This window comes from Kogia breviceps, chromosome 2 (assembly GCF_026419965.1).
Source record: "Kogia breviceps isolate mKogBre1 chromosome 2, mKogBre1 haplotype 1, whole genome shotgun sequence".
In the NCBI taxonomy this organism is placed as follows: domain Eukaryota; kingdom Metazoa; phylum Chordata; class Mammalia; order Artiodactyla; family Physeteridae; genus Kogia; species Kogia breviceps.
This window is the reverse complement of record NC_081311.1, coordinates 98,748,219-98,766,838: the sequence shown is the minus strand read 5'-3', so window position 1 is coordinate 98,766,838 and position 18,620 is coordinate 98,748,219. Positions and strand designations below refer to the sequence as shown.

At 37.6% G+C, this 18,620-nt stretch overlaps 1 protein-coding gene across 5 annotated transcripts in view; it reads left to right on the top strand.

Moving 5' to 3' along the window:
• DPP10 (dipeptidyl peptidase like 10) overlaps positions 1-18,620 on the top strand; it is a 1,329,914-nt gene that overhangs the window by 981,576 nt on the left and 329,718 nt on the right. For all 5 annotated transcript variants that reach the window (XM_067025881.1, XM_059052403.2, XM_067025884.1 and 2 more), the window contains one exon: positions 5,460-5,554. In XM_067025881.1, coding sequence (XP_066881982.1) covers positions 5,460-5,554 — 95 coding nt within the window. The remainder of the gene's footprint in view (positions 1-5,459; positions 5,555-18,620) is intronic.

The window sequence follows — 18,620 nt, the reverse complement described above, 5'->3', positions numbered from 1 at the left end:
TACACCTAAAGCAATTAGAGAAACAAGAGCAGAAGAACCCCAAAGTTAACAGAAGGAAAGAAATCATAAAGATCAGATGAGAAATAAATGAAACAGAAATGAAGGAAACAATAGCAAAGATCAATAAAGCTAAAAGCTGGTTCTTTGAGAAGGTAAACAAAATGATGAACCATTAGCCAGACTCATCAAGTAAAAAAGTGAGAAGACTCAAATCAACAGAATTAGAAGTGAAAAAGGAGAAGTAACAACTACAAGGGATTATGAGAGATTACTACAAGCAACTATATGCCAATCAAATGGACAACCTGGAAGACAGGGACAACTTCTTAGAAGAGCACAACCTTCCAAACTGAACCAGAAAGAAATAGAAAGTATGAACCAACCAATCACAAGCACTGAAATTGAAACTGTGACTAAAAATCTTCCAACAAACAAAAGCCCAGGACCAGATGGCTTCACAGGCTTCTATCAAACATTTAGAGAAGACCTAACACCTGTCCTTCTCAAACTCTTCCAAAATATAGCAGAGGGAGGAACATTCCCAAAGTCATTCTACGAGGCCACCATCACCCTGATACCAAAACCAGACAAAGACGTCACAAAGAAAGAAAACTACAGACCAATATCACTGATGAACATAGATGCAAAAATCCTCAACAAAATATTAGCAAGCAGAATCCAACAGCTCATTAGTAGAATCATACACCATGATCAAGTGGAATTTATCCCAGGACTGCAAGGATTCTTCAATATGTGCAAATCAATCAATGTGATAAGCCTTATTAACAAATTGAAGGAGAAAAATCATATGATAATCTCAATAGATGCAGAAAAAGCTTTTGACAAAATTCAACATCCATTTATAATAAAAACCCTCCAGAAAGTAGGCATAGAGGGAAGTTAACATGATAAAGGCCATATATGACAAACCCACAGTCAACATTGTTCTCAATGGTGAAAAACTGAAACCATTTCCTCTAAGATCAGGAACAAGATGTGGTTGCCCACTCTCACCACTATTATTCAACATAATTTTGGAAGTTTTAGCCACAGCAATCAGAGAAGAAAAAGAAATAAAAGGAATCCAAATCAGAGAAGAAGAAGTAAAGCTGCCATTATTTGCAGATGACATGATACTATACATAGAGAATCCTAAAGATGCTACCAGAATACTGCTAGAGCTAATTAATGAATTTGGTAAAGTAACAGAATACAAAATTAATGTACAGAAATCTCTTGCATTCCTATACATTAAATGATGAGAATTCTGAAAGAGAAATTAAGGAAACACTCCCATTTACCATTGCAACAAAAAGGATAAAATACCTAGGAATAAACCTGCCTAAGGAGACAAAAGACCTGTATGCAGAAAAGTATAAGACACTGATGAAAGAAATGAAACATGATACAAACAGATGGAGAGATATACCATGTTCATGGATTGGAAGAATAAACATTGTGAAAATGACTATAGTACCCAAAGCAATCTACAGATTCAATGCAATCCCTACCAAACTACCACTGGCATTTTTCACAGAACTAGAACAAAAAATTTCACAATTTGTATGGAAACACAAAAGACCCCACATAGCCAAAAGCAATCTTGATAAAGAAAAATGGAGCTGGGGGTATCAGGCTCCCAGACTTCAGACTATCCTACAAAGCAACAGTAATCAAGACAGTATGGTACTGGCACAAAAGCAGAAACATAGCTCAATGGAACAGGATAGAAATCCCAGAGATAAACCCATGCTCATATGGTCACCTTATTTTTGACAAAGGAGGCAAGAATATACAATGGAGAAAGGGCAGCCTCTTCAATAAGTGGTGTTGGGAAAACTGGACAGCTACCTGTAAAAGAATGAAATTAGAACACTCCCTAACACCATACACAAAAATAAACTCAAAATGGATTAAAGACCTAAAAGTAAGGCTAGACGCTATCAAACTCTTAGAGGAAAACATAGGCAGAACACTCTATAACAAAAATCACAGCAAGATCCTTTTTGACCCACCACCTAGAGAAATGGAAATAAAAAAAATAAACAAATGGGACCTAATGAAACTTAAAAGTTTTGCAAAGCAAAAGAAACCATAAACAAGATGAAAAGACAACCCTCAGAATGGGAGGAAATATTTGCAAAAAAAGCAACTGACAAAGGATTAATCTCCACAATATAGAAGCAGCTCATGCAGCTCAATATTAAAAAAAAAACCCCAACAACCCCATCCTAAAATGGGCAGGAGACCTAAATAGATATTTCTCCAAAGAAGATATACAGATTGCCAACAAACACATGAAAGGATGCTCAACATCACTAATCACTAGAGAAATACAAATCAAAACTGCAATGAGGTATCCCCTCACATCAGTCAGAATGGCCATCGTCAAAAAAATCTACAAATGAAAAATGCTGGAGAGGGTATGGAGAAAAGGGAACCCTCTTGCACTGTTGGTAGGAATGTTAATTGATACAGCCACTGTGGAGAACAATATGGAGATTCCTTAAGAAACTAAAAGTAGAACTACCATATGACTCAGCAATCCCACTACTGGGTATATGCCCTGAGAAAACCATAATTCATAAGGAGTAATGGAGCACAATGTTCATTGCATCTCTATTTACAATAGCCAGGAAATGGAAGCAACCTAAGTGTCCATCAATAGATGAATGGATAAATAAGATGTGGCACATATATATAATGGAATATTACTCAGCCATAAAAAGAAATGAAACTGAGTTATTTGCAGTGAGGTGGATGGACCTAGAGTCTCTCATGCCGAGTGAAGTAAGTCAGAAAGAGAAAAACAAATACTGTATGCTAACACATATATGTGGAATCTAAAAAAAAAAAAAAAGTTTCTTAAGAACCTAGGGGCAGGACAGAAATAAAGATGCAGACGTAGAGAATGGACTTGAGGACACATGGAGGGGGAAGGGGAAGCTGGGACGAAGTGAGAGAGTGGCATGGACATATATACACTACCAAATGTAAATTCGATAGCTAGTGGGAAGCAGCCACATAACACAAGGAGATCAGCTCAGTGCTTTGTGATCACCTAGAGGGGTGGGATAGGGAGAGTGGGAGGGAGAAGCAAAAGGGAGGGGATATGGGGATATATGTATATGTATAGCTGATTCACTTTCTTATAAAGCAGAAACTAACACATAATTGTAAAGCAATTATACTCCAATAAAGATGTTAAAAAATTAAATGTAGTCTTTATCTTCTCAAACTCCATTTCTTTCTATTTTGATTCTAAGGGAATTAAAAATTAATTTTCCTTCATCTATCCCAATATAATCCATCATCGACTGCAGGTTTCCTGTTACTATGAGAGACAGTAAGGCCATATGTTACTTTATCTCTTCTGTTGAAGAAGAATCACTATTCATGCTCTCTGGGCTCCTGTTTCTCCCTAAGCCCTTAGATCCTCATCCCTGTTTAGAATTCTGCAGTGTGCTGGTCCCCTGGGAAAAGAACCAGTCACTGGTTTTTTGCTATATTTATTACCATGGTGCAGTAGAAGGGGAAAACCCTCTTTCTCTTAATTTATTGTGAAAATATTTTAAGGATGTTTGTTCAGACACGTTATTTATGCTAATCTATGATGGCAGTGTCTATCCATACCAAGAGGTGGTCCATAATTGAGAAAATGAAGAAAAATAACAGAGGCGTTTGTTGAGGTTGGACTATAGATTAAAGCAGCGTTGATTGAGAGCAGGAAGACAGGAGACCAGAGTCAGCTGGCAAGGCTGAATTGAGTAACACAGGTGACCATTATTGCTGTTGAGCCTGTGATCATATCTTTGGGTTAGAAAGGAAAGGAAAAAGAGGTAAAGAATAGAAATCAAAATAAATATCTATTATGTGCGTAACCCTGTTACTTGTCTTACATCACTAGAAAGGTCAGCAGGTAAAGTTAATGATAAAAAGAACCCAATTTATCTATAGGTGATGAAAGAAAATCAGTAGGTGGTACAAGGCCTTATTTTTAAGTTCACATAGGACCATCTTTCAGTACACCTAAGTACAACCCAGATAGTAACTTGAAATCTTTGTCTCTTTTTCTCCTTTCTTAAAACACTATTTGTCTTTCCTTGTGGCCCATGTCTTTCTAACATGTCACTGTCCCCATGTGACTAAGGTCAAGAAGAACCATTGGCTTTCTGTGCCATCCCTAACTCTAGTAGGAGAGTCATTGGATTCTGTCTTCTGAATGAAACACGGAAGAAAGATAAACTTCATTTTTGCTAGTATTGATTGCTTTGCATCATAACTTCTGGGTGTTACTATTTATAATATTGAAATAACTAGAGAACGAGTCAGAAAACCTTGCTCTGCCAAAACTGTCAGATATTTCCCATAGTTTTCACAATCCACCATGCATTATTTGTTTACCACCATTATGCAGATAAAGACAGGTTCTGAGAATTGTAAATTACATAACTTCATTTACTGTGAATAGTAGGTCCCATCTCTCTCAATATTTCCTCCAAGAATGGGCAGGCGGTTAGCGGGGTGCAATACCATGGAGAAGTTTAGAATTGGGTAAAACTGAAAAGGACATTATCCAAAAAAAAAAAAAAGAAAGAAAAAGGAAAGAAAGCACTCAATACTGCTTTTATTTGGGTGTCTTCCCTTTTATCTAATCACATACATATATGTATAATATATCTATTATTTATATAGCTTTTATGTAGATACAGATGTCTTTCTTTTTTTAACTTTCTGGCAGTTTGTCTCAGGTTGGTATTTGCAGTCTATGATATTCTTAATATGAGTTAATTTCCTGATAAATGTGGCTGAATTTAATTCAAAAATATTTAAAATCAACAGCTGTCTAGACGAAATGCAATTATTTACACTGAAAACATCATTCTCTTTAAAGTTGAAAAAGTGGATACAGTGGTACACATACAGTCTCAGAGATTTTGACCAGTGGTCACACAATCCAGACAAAATACCAGAGGCACAATTCCAAACCCAAGGGAGAGAGAGGTTGATTGGCAATTGAGCGGTGGTAGGACTGGGTTTGTGAAAAAGTCCGCATGAACGTGGTTCATATGATAGTCTCAGAATTGTGTCCAGTTATGTTTAACTGGTAGCTTCCTTGAAAGTTTACCTAGATCACTAATTAGTAACAGCTTCAGAAACAGGAGGTGTTTCTCTTTGTCCCTTCTTTCTCCTCTTAGAACGGGCAGCAGTCGCCCATGTTTTAATTACTTTTCATTTGTTCAACCAAGAATCTGAGTGACCTCTCACTAACACTGTTTTCATTGCACAATAGACCATGCGCTGGGTGGGCTTCCTGAAGAGGATTAATGAGAGCCAGGTTATTAAAGGCTAACAGTGATTGTTCTAATGTGTCTGTTTATTATGCACAGTATCTCCTCTACACTCATTATATTACCTAGTCAATGTGTTTGTCAATTGTTAATATCTTTTTGTTGCAGATACAGATGTGGTGTATAAAAGCGAGAATGGACATGTCATTAAACTGAATATAGAAACAAATACTACCACATTATTATTGGAAAACACAACTTTTGTAAGTAATGAATAATTAATTACTTGAATCATTTCAGTATTGTTTAGAATGCTCTCTTGGTATACATAATGGTCATTTTTTTTCAGCTTCAGCACTTGCAAACTTTTCAGGTGAAAAATTAAGGCTGGGATATTGTTAGAATCAGTAGATCTATTGATAGAAAATTCCCATGTGACCATCCGCTCTGTTTTCTCCCCATTTATCCTTTTCAGTAAATGAATAAGTGTTTCTAAGAATAATATTTTTTAGAATGAATATTTATTCCAATATTTTCTATGTAAGTTTAGCCATACAAATGCCAAAATTAAAAAAAAAAAAAAAAGGTTAATCTAATGTAAGTCATCATAACTTTTTCTCCCCCTTTACTTTTCATTCTTCCTGACTTGTTTCTAATTGTGGTTTTCAAAATCAAGTAGAAGGCAGGCTTTGTAAAACTGGCCTTTAGTTGGAGTTAATATGCTTTACTTTTATAATTAAGCTCTCTATCAGTATCATTTCTCTTCTCCAGAATCATTGTTTGGGCTAACAATGATCCAAATAACTGAATGTATTTATTTTGCTCTCATAAATGTATATGAACTTTGGGGTAACTTCAGTCCTCTTAAGGTTAGATTTTGCTATGATTACCTATTGAGTAAGTGATAATGAATTAACTGTTTCAAATGTTCAAAATCTAGGATCAAACACCACTGAAAAATAGTTTAAAGTTATTTGCTCATTGTTTTATGCAAAGGTGCAATGTATTGCCTATTAGATGAGTTCTTACAACACATGAACTTAGACCTCAGAAGACCTCCTATACAAATTAAAGGAATAAGCAAACCATCAGATACTTTTTTGGTTTTTGGGGTTTTTTTTGCGGTAGGCGGGCCTCTCACTGCTGTGGCCTCTCCCACCGCAGAGCACAGGCTCCAGACGCGCAGGCTCAGCAGCCACGGCTCACGGGTCTAGCTGTTCCACGGCATATGGGATCCTACCGGACCGGGGCACGAACCCGTGTCCCCTGCATTGTCAGGCGGACTCCCAACCACAGCGCCACCAGGGAAGCCCCATCAGATACTTTTTGTACTTATTGCTGCTTGTACATTTGGAATAAACATTTGATCTTCATGTTTGTAATAGGGTGGCCAGGTGGAAGAGATGAAGTGAAAACTTCTGTTGTTAGTGTTTTTATTTAATAAGAGAAAAGTGGTTGTTGAAATCACGCAGTGATTATATATATGTATATATTTGTTAGACTAAATTCAACCAACCAGCTGAGGTACTTTAGCAATTAATGGTATTTCTATTTTTAAATGAATCAGTTAATTCACAGATATTAGAAGAGCAGATACTCTGAATGCAACAATTTATAGTACTTGTGGAATGACAAGGAAATATAAGCCATATTGCTCACTTTCTTAGAATATGGATTTCCTCGGGGGAGATAATGCTTACCTTCCTGAAAAAGTTTAACAAACAGCATAGAGCAGTATCTATTATTTCTTAATTGGTTGGTCCTCAGGGATACTAGAGAAGAGGCTAAGGAATCATCGAGAGATGCTGAAATCAATGGGAAAGAAGCTCTCCAGATGAGATAGGACAGGAGGTAGAAAGCAGGAATCAGTAATTATGACAGCTAATGATTGGCTGATGAAAGTCAATGCGAATTAATTTCAATAAAACTAGTTTGGAGAACAAAATTAAATGAATTTTTGTATTTGTTTCCTTTATTATAAAGTAACATTTTTGATGGGGGGTATAGACCTTTAGTGGTCAAGTATTTAAGTTAAGAATAGACACGTAGTACGTGAATATCTGGTTATGTGACTGTTCCACACTGATGATCCCCTTACACAGGTTAATGAGGTCTTCTACTGGTCACTAATTATCTTTTTTTTTTTTTTTCCAGCATTTATTCCTTGCTTTCTTAGTCTCTTTGGTACATCAGAAAAGGAACAGAACAAACCTTTTCAGTTATTATTTCATTCTGTTGTTGGTACTTCGTACTTTACACCAACTCCATCTCATTGTAGTTTTCTCCATGTGCTGATTAATGCCATTTTATCTTTATGCTCGTATGTTTAATCTTTTAAAAATCCTTTTGAAGTCTATTTCTGCTCTTTTCTATGTTGGCCATGACTCTTAATTACCACCGAGTCATATTTAACAACTATTCTAATTTACTGATCTTTTAAGATTCATAGGCTCCCTGAAGACATTTATCTCACAACACAGATAATTAAGCAGTTTATAAGTCCTAGAGGCATCAGAATTCAGTGGAGGAGGGTGAGGATAAAGATTGGAATGCGACTTATGTTTCCAACTAGTTAACTCAGAACTGCAAACAAGAAATACAAATTAACACGAATCCAGATGAATTCAAATGAACTTATTTACTCATTTTCTCCTTCTAACTCCAAGATAGCATTATTAAACACACTTGTGTTTTAAAGATCATGCTAAGCTAAAGTCTGGATATGCTTTCTCTCTCAAGCCATACTCTTGGGAAAAAAAATCTCTTATCAGAGCATAAAATTTTTATTTATAGTGCAAATTTTTTTTCATTGAGCAATTAGCAATACTTTAATGACAATTATAATTAATTGGATTAGATCACTATAAGAAGCTTTGTAGTAAAGTGTACCAAGGCAATTGAGAAAAAAATTATTACTTAAAATGTGATAACAGAATAGCCTATTGTATAATAAGACATATTTTGCAAAAAAATGTGACTGCCAATTTATTTTAGAACTTAATATAACATCACATTGTCATTTCTTTGCATACATACATTTTAAATATGAATGGTGGGCACTTTTAGCTATGTAATCATGGTTGGCAGACACTATGAGTAATGATAATACTGGCTGAGACTGTCAAAAATAAAACAAAAGTAAATAATTTTCCTGAAATAATTGGCTTATGTCTTAGGCATTCTTTTGGAGTGAAGATAGGTGGACTTCTAATGAAGGAGAAAATTAAAGCGTATATAACTTTTTGAAGAGGAGTTACATGAAAGGAGTGATTTAGCCTCAAAACTGCTCTTAATCATTTTTAAGTTCTTGAAAAAGTTATCTCATAAAGCCACAACTATTTCAAACAAAAGCTCATTCACAGTGTCATAATGAGGAAAATGTTTCATACATATTAGCTGTATTCTTTCTACTGGAAATATTTTGAATATCACCAGTGGTCTTGGCAAAAACACCAGCATTCATAAATAGTTCTGTCAAATCTCTGAGATTAGAAAGGAATTGGCAACATGATTCTAAACTATATGCTTAAACATTACTAAGATTTAAAAAAAAGAAGCTTGTGTACTAATATGGAAAGGGAAACTAAATATCTGTAAGCTTTTTAAACTATGCTATTAAAATAGCCTAAAGCAGAGAAAGGAAATTCAAGGTAACATTCAAGAGAAATGTTATCTACACGTTTTGGTCCAACTATTTATTTAGAGGTCATTACAAAATAGTAGGTTTGACTAGAACCAAAGAATATTTATGGACTTATCATGCATAGAGATAGCATCAATTGATTTGTATACCACTGCAGTATATATTTTAACATCTTTATTAGAGTAGAGTGGCTTTACAATGTTGTGTTAGTTTCTGCTGTATAACAGAGTGAATCAGCTATACGTATACATATATCCCCATATCCCCTCCCTCTTGCATCTCCCTCCCACCCTCCCTATCCCACCGCTCTAGGTGGTCACAAAGTATGGAGCTGATCTCCCTGTGCTATGCGGCAGCTTCCCACTAGCTATTTCTTTTACATTTGGTAGTGTATATATGTCCATGCCACCCTCTAACTTCGTCCCAGCTTACCCTTACCCCTCCACGTGTCCTCAAGTCCATTCTCTACATTTACGTCTTTATTCCTGTCTTGCCCCTAGGTTCTTCAGAACTTTTTTTTTTCACATTCCATATATACATGTTACCATACGGTATTTGTTTTCCTTTATCTGACTTACTCTGTATGACAGACTCTAGGTCCATCCACCTCACTACAAATAACTCAATTTTGTTTCTTTTTATGGCTGAGTAATATTCCATTGTATATATGTGCCACACCACCTTTATCCATTCATCTGTCGATGGACACTTAGGTTGCTTCCATTTCCTGGCTATTGTAAATAGTGCTGCAATGAACATTGTGCTCCATTACTCCTTATGAATTATGGTTTTCTCAGGGTATATGCCCACTAGTGGGATTGCTGGGTCATATAGTAGTTCTGTTTTTACTTTTTTAAGGAGCATCCATACTGTTTTCCATAGTGGCTGTATCAATTAACATTCCCACCAACAGTGCAAGAGGGTTCCCTTTTCTTGACACCCTCTCCAGCATTTATGTTTGTAGAATTTTTGATGATGGCCATTCTGACTGGTGTCAGGTAATACCTAATTGTAGTTTTGATTTGCATTTCTGTAATGATTAGTGATGTTGAGCATCCTTTCATGTGTTTGTTGGCAATCTGTATATCTTCTTTGGAGAAATATCTATTTAGGTCTCCTGCCCATTTTAGGATGGGGTTGTTGGGTTTTTTTTTTTTTTAATATTGAGCTGCATGAGCTGCTTCTATATTTTGGAGATTAATCCTTTGTCAGTTGCTTTTTTTGCAAATATTTCCTCCCATTCTGAGGGTTGTCTTTTCATCTTGTTTATGGTTTCTTTTGCTTTGCAAAACTTTTAAGTTTCATTAGGTCCCATTTGTTTATTTTTGTTTTTATTTCCATTTCTCTAGGTGGTGGGTCAAAAAGGATCCTGCTGTGATTTATGTAATAGAGGGTTCTGCCTATGTTTTCCTCTAAGAGTTTGATAGTGTCTGGCCTTACTTTTAGGTCTTTAATCCATTTTGAGTTTATTTTTGTGTATGGTGTTAGGGAGTGTTCTAATTTCATTCTTTTACAGATAGCTGTCCAGTTTTCCCAACACCACTTATTGAAGAGACTGTCTTTTCTCCATTGTATATTCTTGCCTCCTTTATCAAAGATAAGGTGACCATATGTGTGTGGGTTTATCTCTCGTCTTTCTATCCTTTTCCATTAATCTATCTTTCTGTTTTATGCCAGGACCATACTGTCTTGATTTCTGTAGCTTTGTACTATATTCTTAAGTCCAGGAGCATGATTCCTCCAGCTCTGTTGTTCTTTCTCAAGATTGCTTTGGATATTTGGGGTCCTTTGTGTTTCCATAGAAACTGTGAAATTTTTTGTCCTAGTTCTGTGAAAAATGCCATTGGTAGTTTGATAGGGATTGCAATAAATCTTCAGATTGCTTTGGGTAGTATGGTCATTTTCACAACATTGATTCTTCCAATCTAAGAACATGGTATATCTCTCCATCTGTTTGTATCATCTTCAATTTCTTCCATCAGTGTCTTATGGTTTTCTGCATACAGGTCTTTTGTCTCCTTAGGTAGGTTTATTCCTAGGTATTTTATCCTTTTTGTTGCAATGGTAAATGGGAGTGTTTCCTTAAATACTCTTTCAGATTTTTCATCATTAGTGTATAAGAATGCCAGAGATTTCTGTGCATTAATTTTGTATCCTGCCACTTTCCCAAATTAATTGATTATCTCTAGTAGTTTTCTGGTAGCATCTTTATGGTTCTCCATGTATAGTATCATGTCATCTGCAAACAGTGACGGTTTTACTTCTTCTCTGATTTGGATTCCTTTTTTCTTTTTCTTCTCTGATTGCTGTGGCTAAAACTTCCAAAACTTTGTTGAATAATAGCGGTGAGAGCAGGCAACCTTGTCTTGTTCCTGATCTTAGTGGAAATGGTTTCAGTTTTTCACCATTGAGAACGATGTTGGCTGTGGGTTTGTCATATATGGCCTTTATTATGTTGAGGTAAGTTCCCTCTATGCTTACTTTCTGGAGGGCTTTTATCATAAATGGGTGTTGAATATTGTTGAAAGTTGTTTCTGCATCTATTGGGATTGTCATATGGTTTTTCTCCTTCAGTTTGTTAATATGGTTTATCACATTGATTGATTTGCATATATTGAAGAATCCTTGCATTCCTGAGATAAACCCCACTTGATCATGCTGTATGATCCTTTAAATGTGCTGTTGGATTCTGTTTTCTAGTATTTTGTTGAAGATTCTTGAATCTATGTTTATCAGTGATATTGGCCTGTAGTATTCTTTCTTTGTGACATCTTTGTCTCGTTTTGGTACCAGCGTGATGGTGGCCTCATAGAATGAGTTTGGGAATGTTCATCCCTCTGCTCTATTTTGGAAGAGTTTGAGAAAGATGGGTGTTAGCTGTTCTCTAAATGTTTGATAGAATTCGCCTGTGAAGCCATCTGGTCCTGGGCTTTTGTTTGTTGGAAGAGTTTTAATTACAGTTTCTATTTCAGTGCTTGTGATTAGTAGTTTCATATTTTCTGTTTCTTCCTGGTTGTGTCGGAAGGTTGTGCTTTTCTAAGAATTTGTCCATTCCTTCCAGGTTATCCATTTTATTGGCATATAGTTGCTTGTAGTAATCTGTAATGATCCTTTTGTATTTCTGCAGTGTCAGTTGTTACTTCTCCTTTTTCATTTCTAATTCTGTTGATTTGAGTCTTCTCCCTTTTTATCTTGATGAGTCTGGCTAATGGTTTATCAATTTTGTTTATCTTCTCAAAGAACCAGCTTTTAGTTTTATTGTTCTTTACTGTTGTTTCTTTCATTTCATTTTCATTTATTTCTGATCTGATTTTTACAATTTCTTTCCTTCTGCTAACGTTGGGGTTTTCTTGTTGTTATTTCTCTAATTGCTTTCCATGTAAGCTTAGGTTGTTTATCTGAGATTGTTTTCGTTTCTTGAAATAGGATGTATTGCTGTAAACTTCCCTCTTAGAACTGCTTTCGCTGCATCCCATAGGTTTTGTGTCGTCGTGTTTTCATTGTCACTTGTTTCTAGGTATATTTTGATTTCCTCTTTGATTTCTTCAGTTATCTCTGGTTATTTAGTAGTGTATTGTTTAGCTTCCATGTGTTTGTATTTTTTACAGTGTTTTTCCTGTAATTGATATCTACTCTCATAGCATTGTGGTTGGAAAAGATACTTGATATGATTTCAATTTTCTTAAATTTACCAAGTCTTGATTTGTGACCCACAGTGTCATCTATCCTGGAGAATGTTCCTTGAGGTCTTAAGAAGAAAGTGTATTCTATAGTTTTTGGATGGAATGTCCTATAAATATCAATTAAGTCCATCTTGTTTAATGTGTCATTTAAAGCTTGTGTTTGCTTATTTATTTTCATTTTGGATGATCTGTCCATTGGTGAAAGTGGGGTGTTAAAGTCCCCTACTATGATTGTGTTACTGTCGATTTACCCTTTTATGGTTGTTAGCATTTGCCTTATGTATTGAGGTGCTCCTATGTTGGGTGCATAAATATATACAATTGTTATATCTTCTTCTTGGATTGATCCCTTGATCATTATGTAGCGTCCTTCTTTGTCTCTTGTAATAGTCTTTATTTTAAAGTCTATTTTTGTCTGATAATGAGAATTGCTACTCCAGCTTTCTTTTGATTTTCATTTGCATGGAATATCTTTTTCTATCCCCCACCCCCTCACTTTTAGTCTGTGTGTGTCCCTAGGCCTGAAGTGGGTCTCTTGTAGACAGCATATATACGGGTCTTCTTTTTGTATCCATTCAACCAGTCTGGGTATTTTGGTTGGGGCACTTTATCCATTTACATTTAAGGTAATTATCGATATGTATGTTCCTATTACCATTTAAAAAATTGTTTTGGGTTTGTTATTGTAGGTCTTTTCCTTCTCTTGTGTTTTCCTGCCTAGAGAAGTTCCTTTAGCATTTGTTGTAAATTTGTGGTGCTGAATTATCTTAGCTTTTGCTTGTCTGTAAAGGTTTTAATTGCTCCATCAAATCTGAATGAGATCCTTCCTGGGTAATCTTGGTTGTAGGTTTTTCCCTTTCATCACTTTAAATAGGTCCTGCCACTCCCTTCTGGCTTGCAGAGTTTCTGCTGCTAGATCAGCTGTTAACCTTATGGGGATTCCCTTGTATGTTATTTGTTGCTTTTCCCTTCCACTTTTAATATTTTTTCTTTGTATTTAATTTTTGATAGTTTGATTAATATGTGTCTTGGTGTGTTTCTCCTTGGTTTTATCCTGTATGGGACCCTCTGTGGTTCCTGGGCTTGATTGACCTATCCTTTCCCATATTAGAGAGGTTTTCAACTATAATCTTTTCAAATATTTTCTCAGTCCCTTTCTTTTTCTCTTCTTCTTCTGGGACCCCTATATTTAGAATGCTGGTGCGTTTAATGTTGTTCCATAGGTTGCTGTGACTGTCCTCAATTCTTTTCATTCTTTTTTCTTTATTGTGCTCTGTGGTAATTATTTCCACTATTTTATCTTCCAGGTAACTTATCCATTCTTCTGCCTCAGTTATTCTGCTATTGATTCCTTCCAGAGAATTTTTCATTTCATTTATTGTGTTGTTCATCATTATTTGTTTGCTCTTTAGTTCTTCTAGGTCCTTGTTACATGTTTCTTGTATTTTCTCCATTTTATTTTCAAGATTTTGGATCATCTTTACCATCATTACTCTGATTTCTTTTTCAGGTAGACTGCCTATTTCCTTTTCATTTGTTTGGTCTGGTGGGTTTTTACTTTGCTCCCTCATTTGCTGTGTATTTCTCTGTCTTCTTATTTTGCTGAACTTACTGTTTTTATGGTCTCCTTTTTGCAGACTGCAGGTTCGTAGTTCCCCTTGTTTTTGGTGTCTGCCCTCAGTGGGTTGTGTAGGCTTCCTGATGGAGGGGTGTCGTGCCTGTGTTCTGGTGAATGAGGCTGGATCCTGTCTTTCTGGTGGCAGGTCTACGTCTGGTGGTGTGTTTTTTGGTGTCTCTGAACTTATTATCATTTTAGGCAACCTCTCTGCTAATGGGTGAGGTTGTGTTCCAGTCTTGCTAGTTGTTTGGCATGGGGTGTCCAGCACTGGAACTTGCTCTTCATTGAGTAGAGCTGGGCCTTAGCCTTGAGGCGGAGATGTCTGGGTGGGCTGTTGCCAATTGATATTACGTGGGGCCGGGAGGTCTCTGGTGGTCCAATGTCCAGAACATGGCTCTCCCACCTCAGCGGCTCAGGCCTGACTTCTGGCCAGAAGACCAAGACCCTGTCAGCCACTTGGCTCAATAGAGCTGAAATTTATGGACTTCCCTGGTGGTCCAGTGGTTAAGACTCCATGCTTCAACTGCAGGGGGCACAGGTTTGATCTCTGGTTGGGGTGTTAAGATCCTTGGGCATGTCGCGGGTTTTACTGTCTTTTTTAGGAAGAATTCACAGATAGGTAGAAAACTTGGGGCCAGTCGTGGCGGGCTGCAATTGCAGTATTTTTATTTGTTTAAATTTCACTTATTCTGCCACTGAATATTTGGGGTGGGGGATAGATAAAAATCTTTTTACCACTAAGATATCAAGGAGCTTATTTTCTCATTTATGTTTGAGGAAAGAGCTGCATGTTGAAAAAAAATAGAATGGCACAAGCAATTATTTGTGGGATAAAGACAACCAAAATTTCACCGCTTAAAATTTGAAATAAAGAAAGGTTATCAGGGTTTTCTGACCACCCAGCTGTTTCACATGCTGGCTATAATCATGGAGGATTTATATGTTAAAAATCTGGCCTCAGACAATGCATACAAGGATGGCAGAGTAGGAAGACCCTGAACTCACCTCCTCTCATGGGCATTCCAAAATTACAACTATTTACAGAACAACTATTGATTAGAAAGATCGACTCTACCAGAAAAGATCTTCCACAACTAATGATATAAAGAACAAATCACAGCAAGACAGCTGGGGGTGTGGGGAGAATTACGGGATATTCAAGACCCATACCTCTGGGAGAGTGATCCACAAATGGGAAAATAATTACAACTGCAGAGGTTCTCCCCAAGGAGCAAGGGGTCTGAGTCCCATATTGGGCTCCCCAGCCAGGGGTACCAGAGCAAGAAGTGGAGCCCCCAGAATGTATGGCTTTGAAGGCCTGAGGGGCTTACTTTCAGGTGATCCAGAGGACTGTGGGAAATAGAGACTCCTCTCTTAAAGAGTGCACAGACAATCTCACACACTGTGGGACCCAGGGCAGAAACAGTAGTTTGAAAGAACTCTGGGTCAGACCTACCTGCTGATCTTGGAGAAGCTCCTGGAGAGGCAGGAGGTAACTGGAGCTCACCTGAGGATATAAGTACTGGCAGCAGCCATTTTGGGGAGCTCCTTCTCCCATGTGGAAACTGATGCTGTCAAGGAATATTTTGGAATCCTCCCTCCAGCTTATTAAAGTCAGGACCCAGCCCTGCCACCCCCACCTTCCAGCCTGTAGGCACCAGTACTGGAATCCCTCAGGACAAGCAACCAGCTGGGCAGGGACACAACCCCACATACCAGTAGACAGGCTGCCTTAAGACCCCCTGAGCCCATACCTTCACCTGGACATGGCCGTGTCCACCAGAGGGTCCAGGACTGAGACCCACACACCAGTACACAGGCACTAGACCCAGGACTTCCAGGGCCCTGCAGCCAGAGACCCTGGGACCACCTCCATCCACCAGTGGGCAGGAATGATCCCCAGAACCCCCTGGGCCCTGGCCACACCCACCAGCCAGCCAGCTCTAGACTTGGGATCAGTCTCATCCACCAGCAGTCCAACACCAACTCTGGGACTCCTGGACCTAAGACCCAGCTCTGTCTGCCAGCAGGATGGCACTAGCCCCAGGACCTAACTTTACCCACTGGTGGGTGAGCACCTTGTACTCCTCTGTCTCATTATATATCCCCACTCTCCAGTGAGCCAACACCAGCTTTGGTATACCCTAGAACCAGCAGCCAGCCATGTAAGGAACCGGCCTAACCCACCAGCAGGCCAACACTAAATCCAAGAACCTAGCCCCCAAACCATCCACCCCAGAACCTAGTTCTGCCCCAGAGTGCACCAGCACTAGCGCTGGGGCCCCCAGGGGTTCCACAGCCAGCTGCCTTGTGACCTGGCCCCACCAACCAATGGCTGGCAATCTCCACACAAGGCAGAGCCTGACAACCAACCAAACCAGGAGCCAGCTGCACTTACCAGACTCTGTCCACAGTAGTTAGCCCACCACAGCAGAAGAACCCACACAGCCCATATAGGGGCATCCCTAGAGCTTATAGCTCTGGTGACCAGAGGGGAATATGGTGCTGAGATGCACAGGATGTCTCTTACAAAAGACCACTTCTCCAAGGTTGAGAAACCTAACCAACATATAAGAAATAGAAACAGCAAATTAAGCAAAGTAAGGTAACAGAGGAACATGTTCCAAACAAAGGAACAACATAAAACCCTGTAAGAACTAAATGAAGTGGATAGAGATAGGTGATCTAACAGATAGAGTTCAAGGTAATAACAATAAAGATAATCAGTGAACTTGAGAGAAGAATTGATGAGCAGAGTGAGAAGTTATAAGTTTATAACAGAGTTAGAAAATATAAAGAAGATCCAAATAGAGATGAAGAATGCAGTACTGAAACAAAACAAAAGAAACAAACAAACAAAAAACACTAGAAGGAATAAACAGTAGCTTAAATGATGCAGAGGAATGGATCAGTGAGTTAGAAGACAGAGTAGTGGAAATCACGCATGATGAACAGAAAAATGAAAAAAAGAATAAAAAGAAATAAGGACAGCTTAAGAGGCGTCTGGGACAATATCAAGCATAGTAACATTGATATTATAGGGGTTCTAGAAGGAGAAGAGATAGAGAAAGGGGCAAAGAATGTATTTGAGGACATAATAGCTTAAAACTTCCCGAACCTGGGAAGGGAAGCAGACACTCAGGTCCAGGAAGCACAGAGAGTCTCAAACAGGATCAACCCAAAGAGAACCACAACAAGACACACTGAAATTAAAATGGCAGAAGTTAAAGATAAAGAGAGGAATATTAAAAACAGCAAGGGAAAAGAGCAAGTTACCTACCAGGCAACTCCCATTAGGCTATTAGCTAACTTTTCAGCAGAAACTCTTCAGGCCATTAGGGTGGTATATAAACAGTATATTTAAAGTAATGAAAGTGAAAAACCTACAACCAAGGAAACTACCCAGCAACACTTTCACTCGGATTTGAAGGAGAGACCAAAAGTTTTACAGAAGAGCAAAAGTTAGGAGTTCAGCAACACCAAACCAGCTTTACAAGAGGTGTTAATGGGATTACTCTAAGTGAAAAAGAAAAGGCCACAACCAGAAACGTGAATATTATGAAAGGAAAAAACTCATTGGTAAAGGCAAATATACAGTAAATATATTTTAGATATTAACCCCTTATCAGTCATATAATTTGCAAATATTTTCTCCCATTCGGTAGGTTGCCTTTTCATTTTGTCAATGGTTTCATTTGCTGAGCAAAAGCTTTTAAGTTTAATTAGGTCCCATTTGTTTACTTTTGCTTTTGTTTCTTTTGTCTGAGGAGACAGATCCCCAAAAAATATTGCTACAATTTCTATCAAAGAGTGTTCTGCCTATATTGTCTTCTAGGAAGTTTTAGGTCTTACATTTAGGTCTTTAATCCATTTTGAGTTTATTTTTGTATATGGTGTGAGGAAATGTTCTAATTTCATTCTTTCACATGTAACTGTTCAGTTTTCCCAGCACCACTTATTGAAGAGACTGTTTGTTCTCCATTGCATATTCTTAGCTCCTTTGTTGTAGATTAATTGACCATAAGTGTGTGGGTTTATTTCTGGCCTCTGTATTCTGTTCCATGGATGTGTGTGTCTGCTTTTGTGCCAGTACCATGTTATTTTGATTACTGTAGCTTTGTAGTATTGTCTGAAATCAGGGCACCTGATTCCTCCAGCTTTGTTCTTTTTTCTTAAGATTGCTTTGGCAATTTGTTGTCTTTTGTGGTTCCATATAAATTTTACAATTATATGTTTTGTTCTGTGAAAAATGTCATGGGTATTCTGATAGGGATTCCATTAAATCTGTAGATTGCTTTGGATAATATGGGAATTTTAATGATATTAATTCTTCTGATCCACAAACATTGGATATCTTTCCATTTCTTTGTATCAGCTTCAGTTTT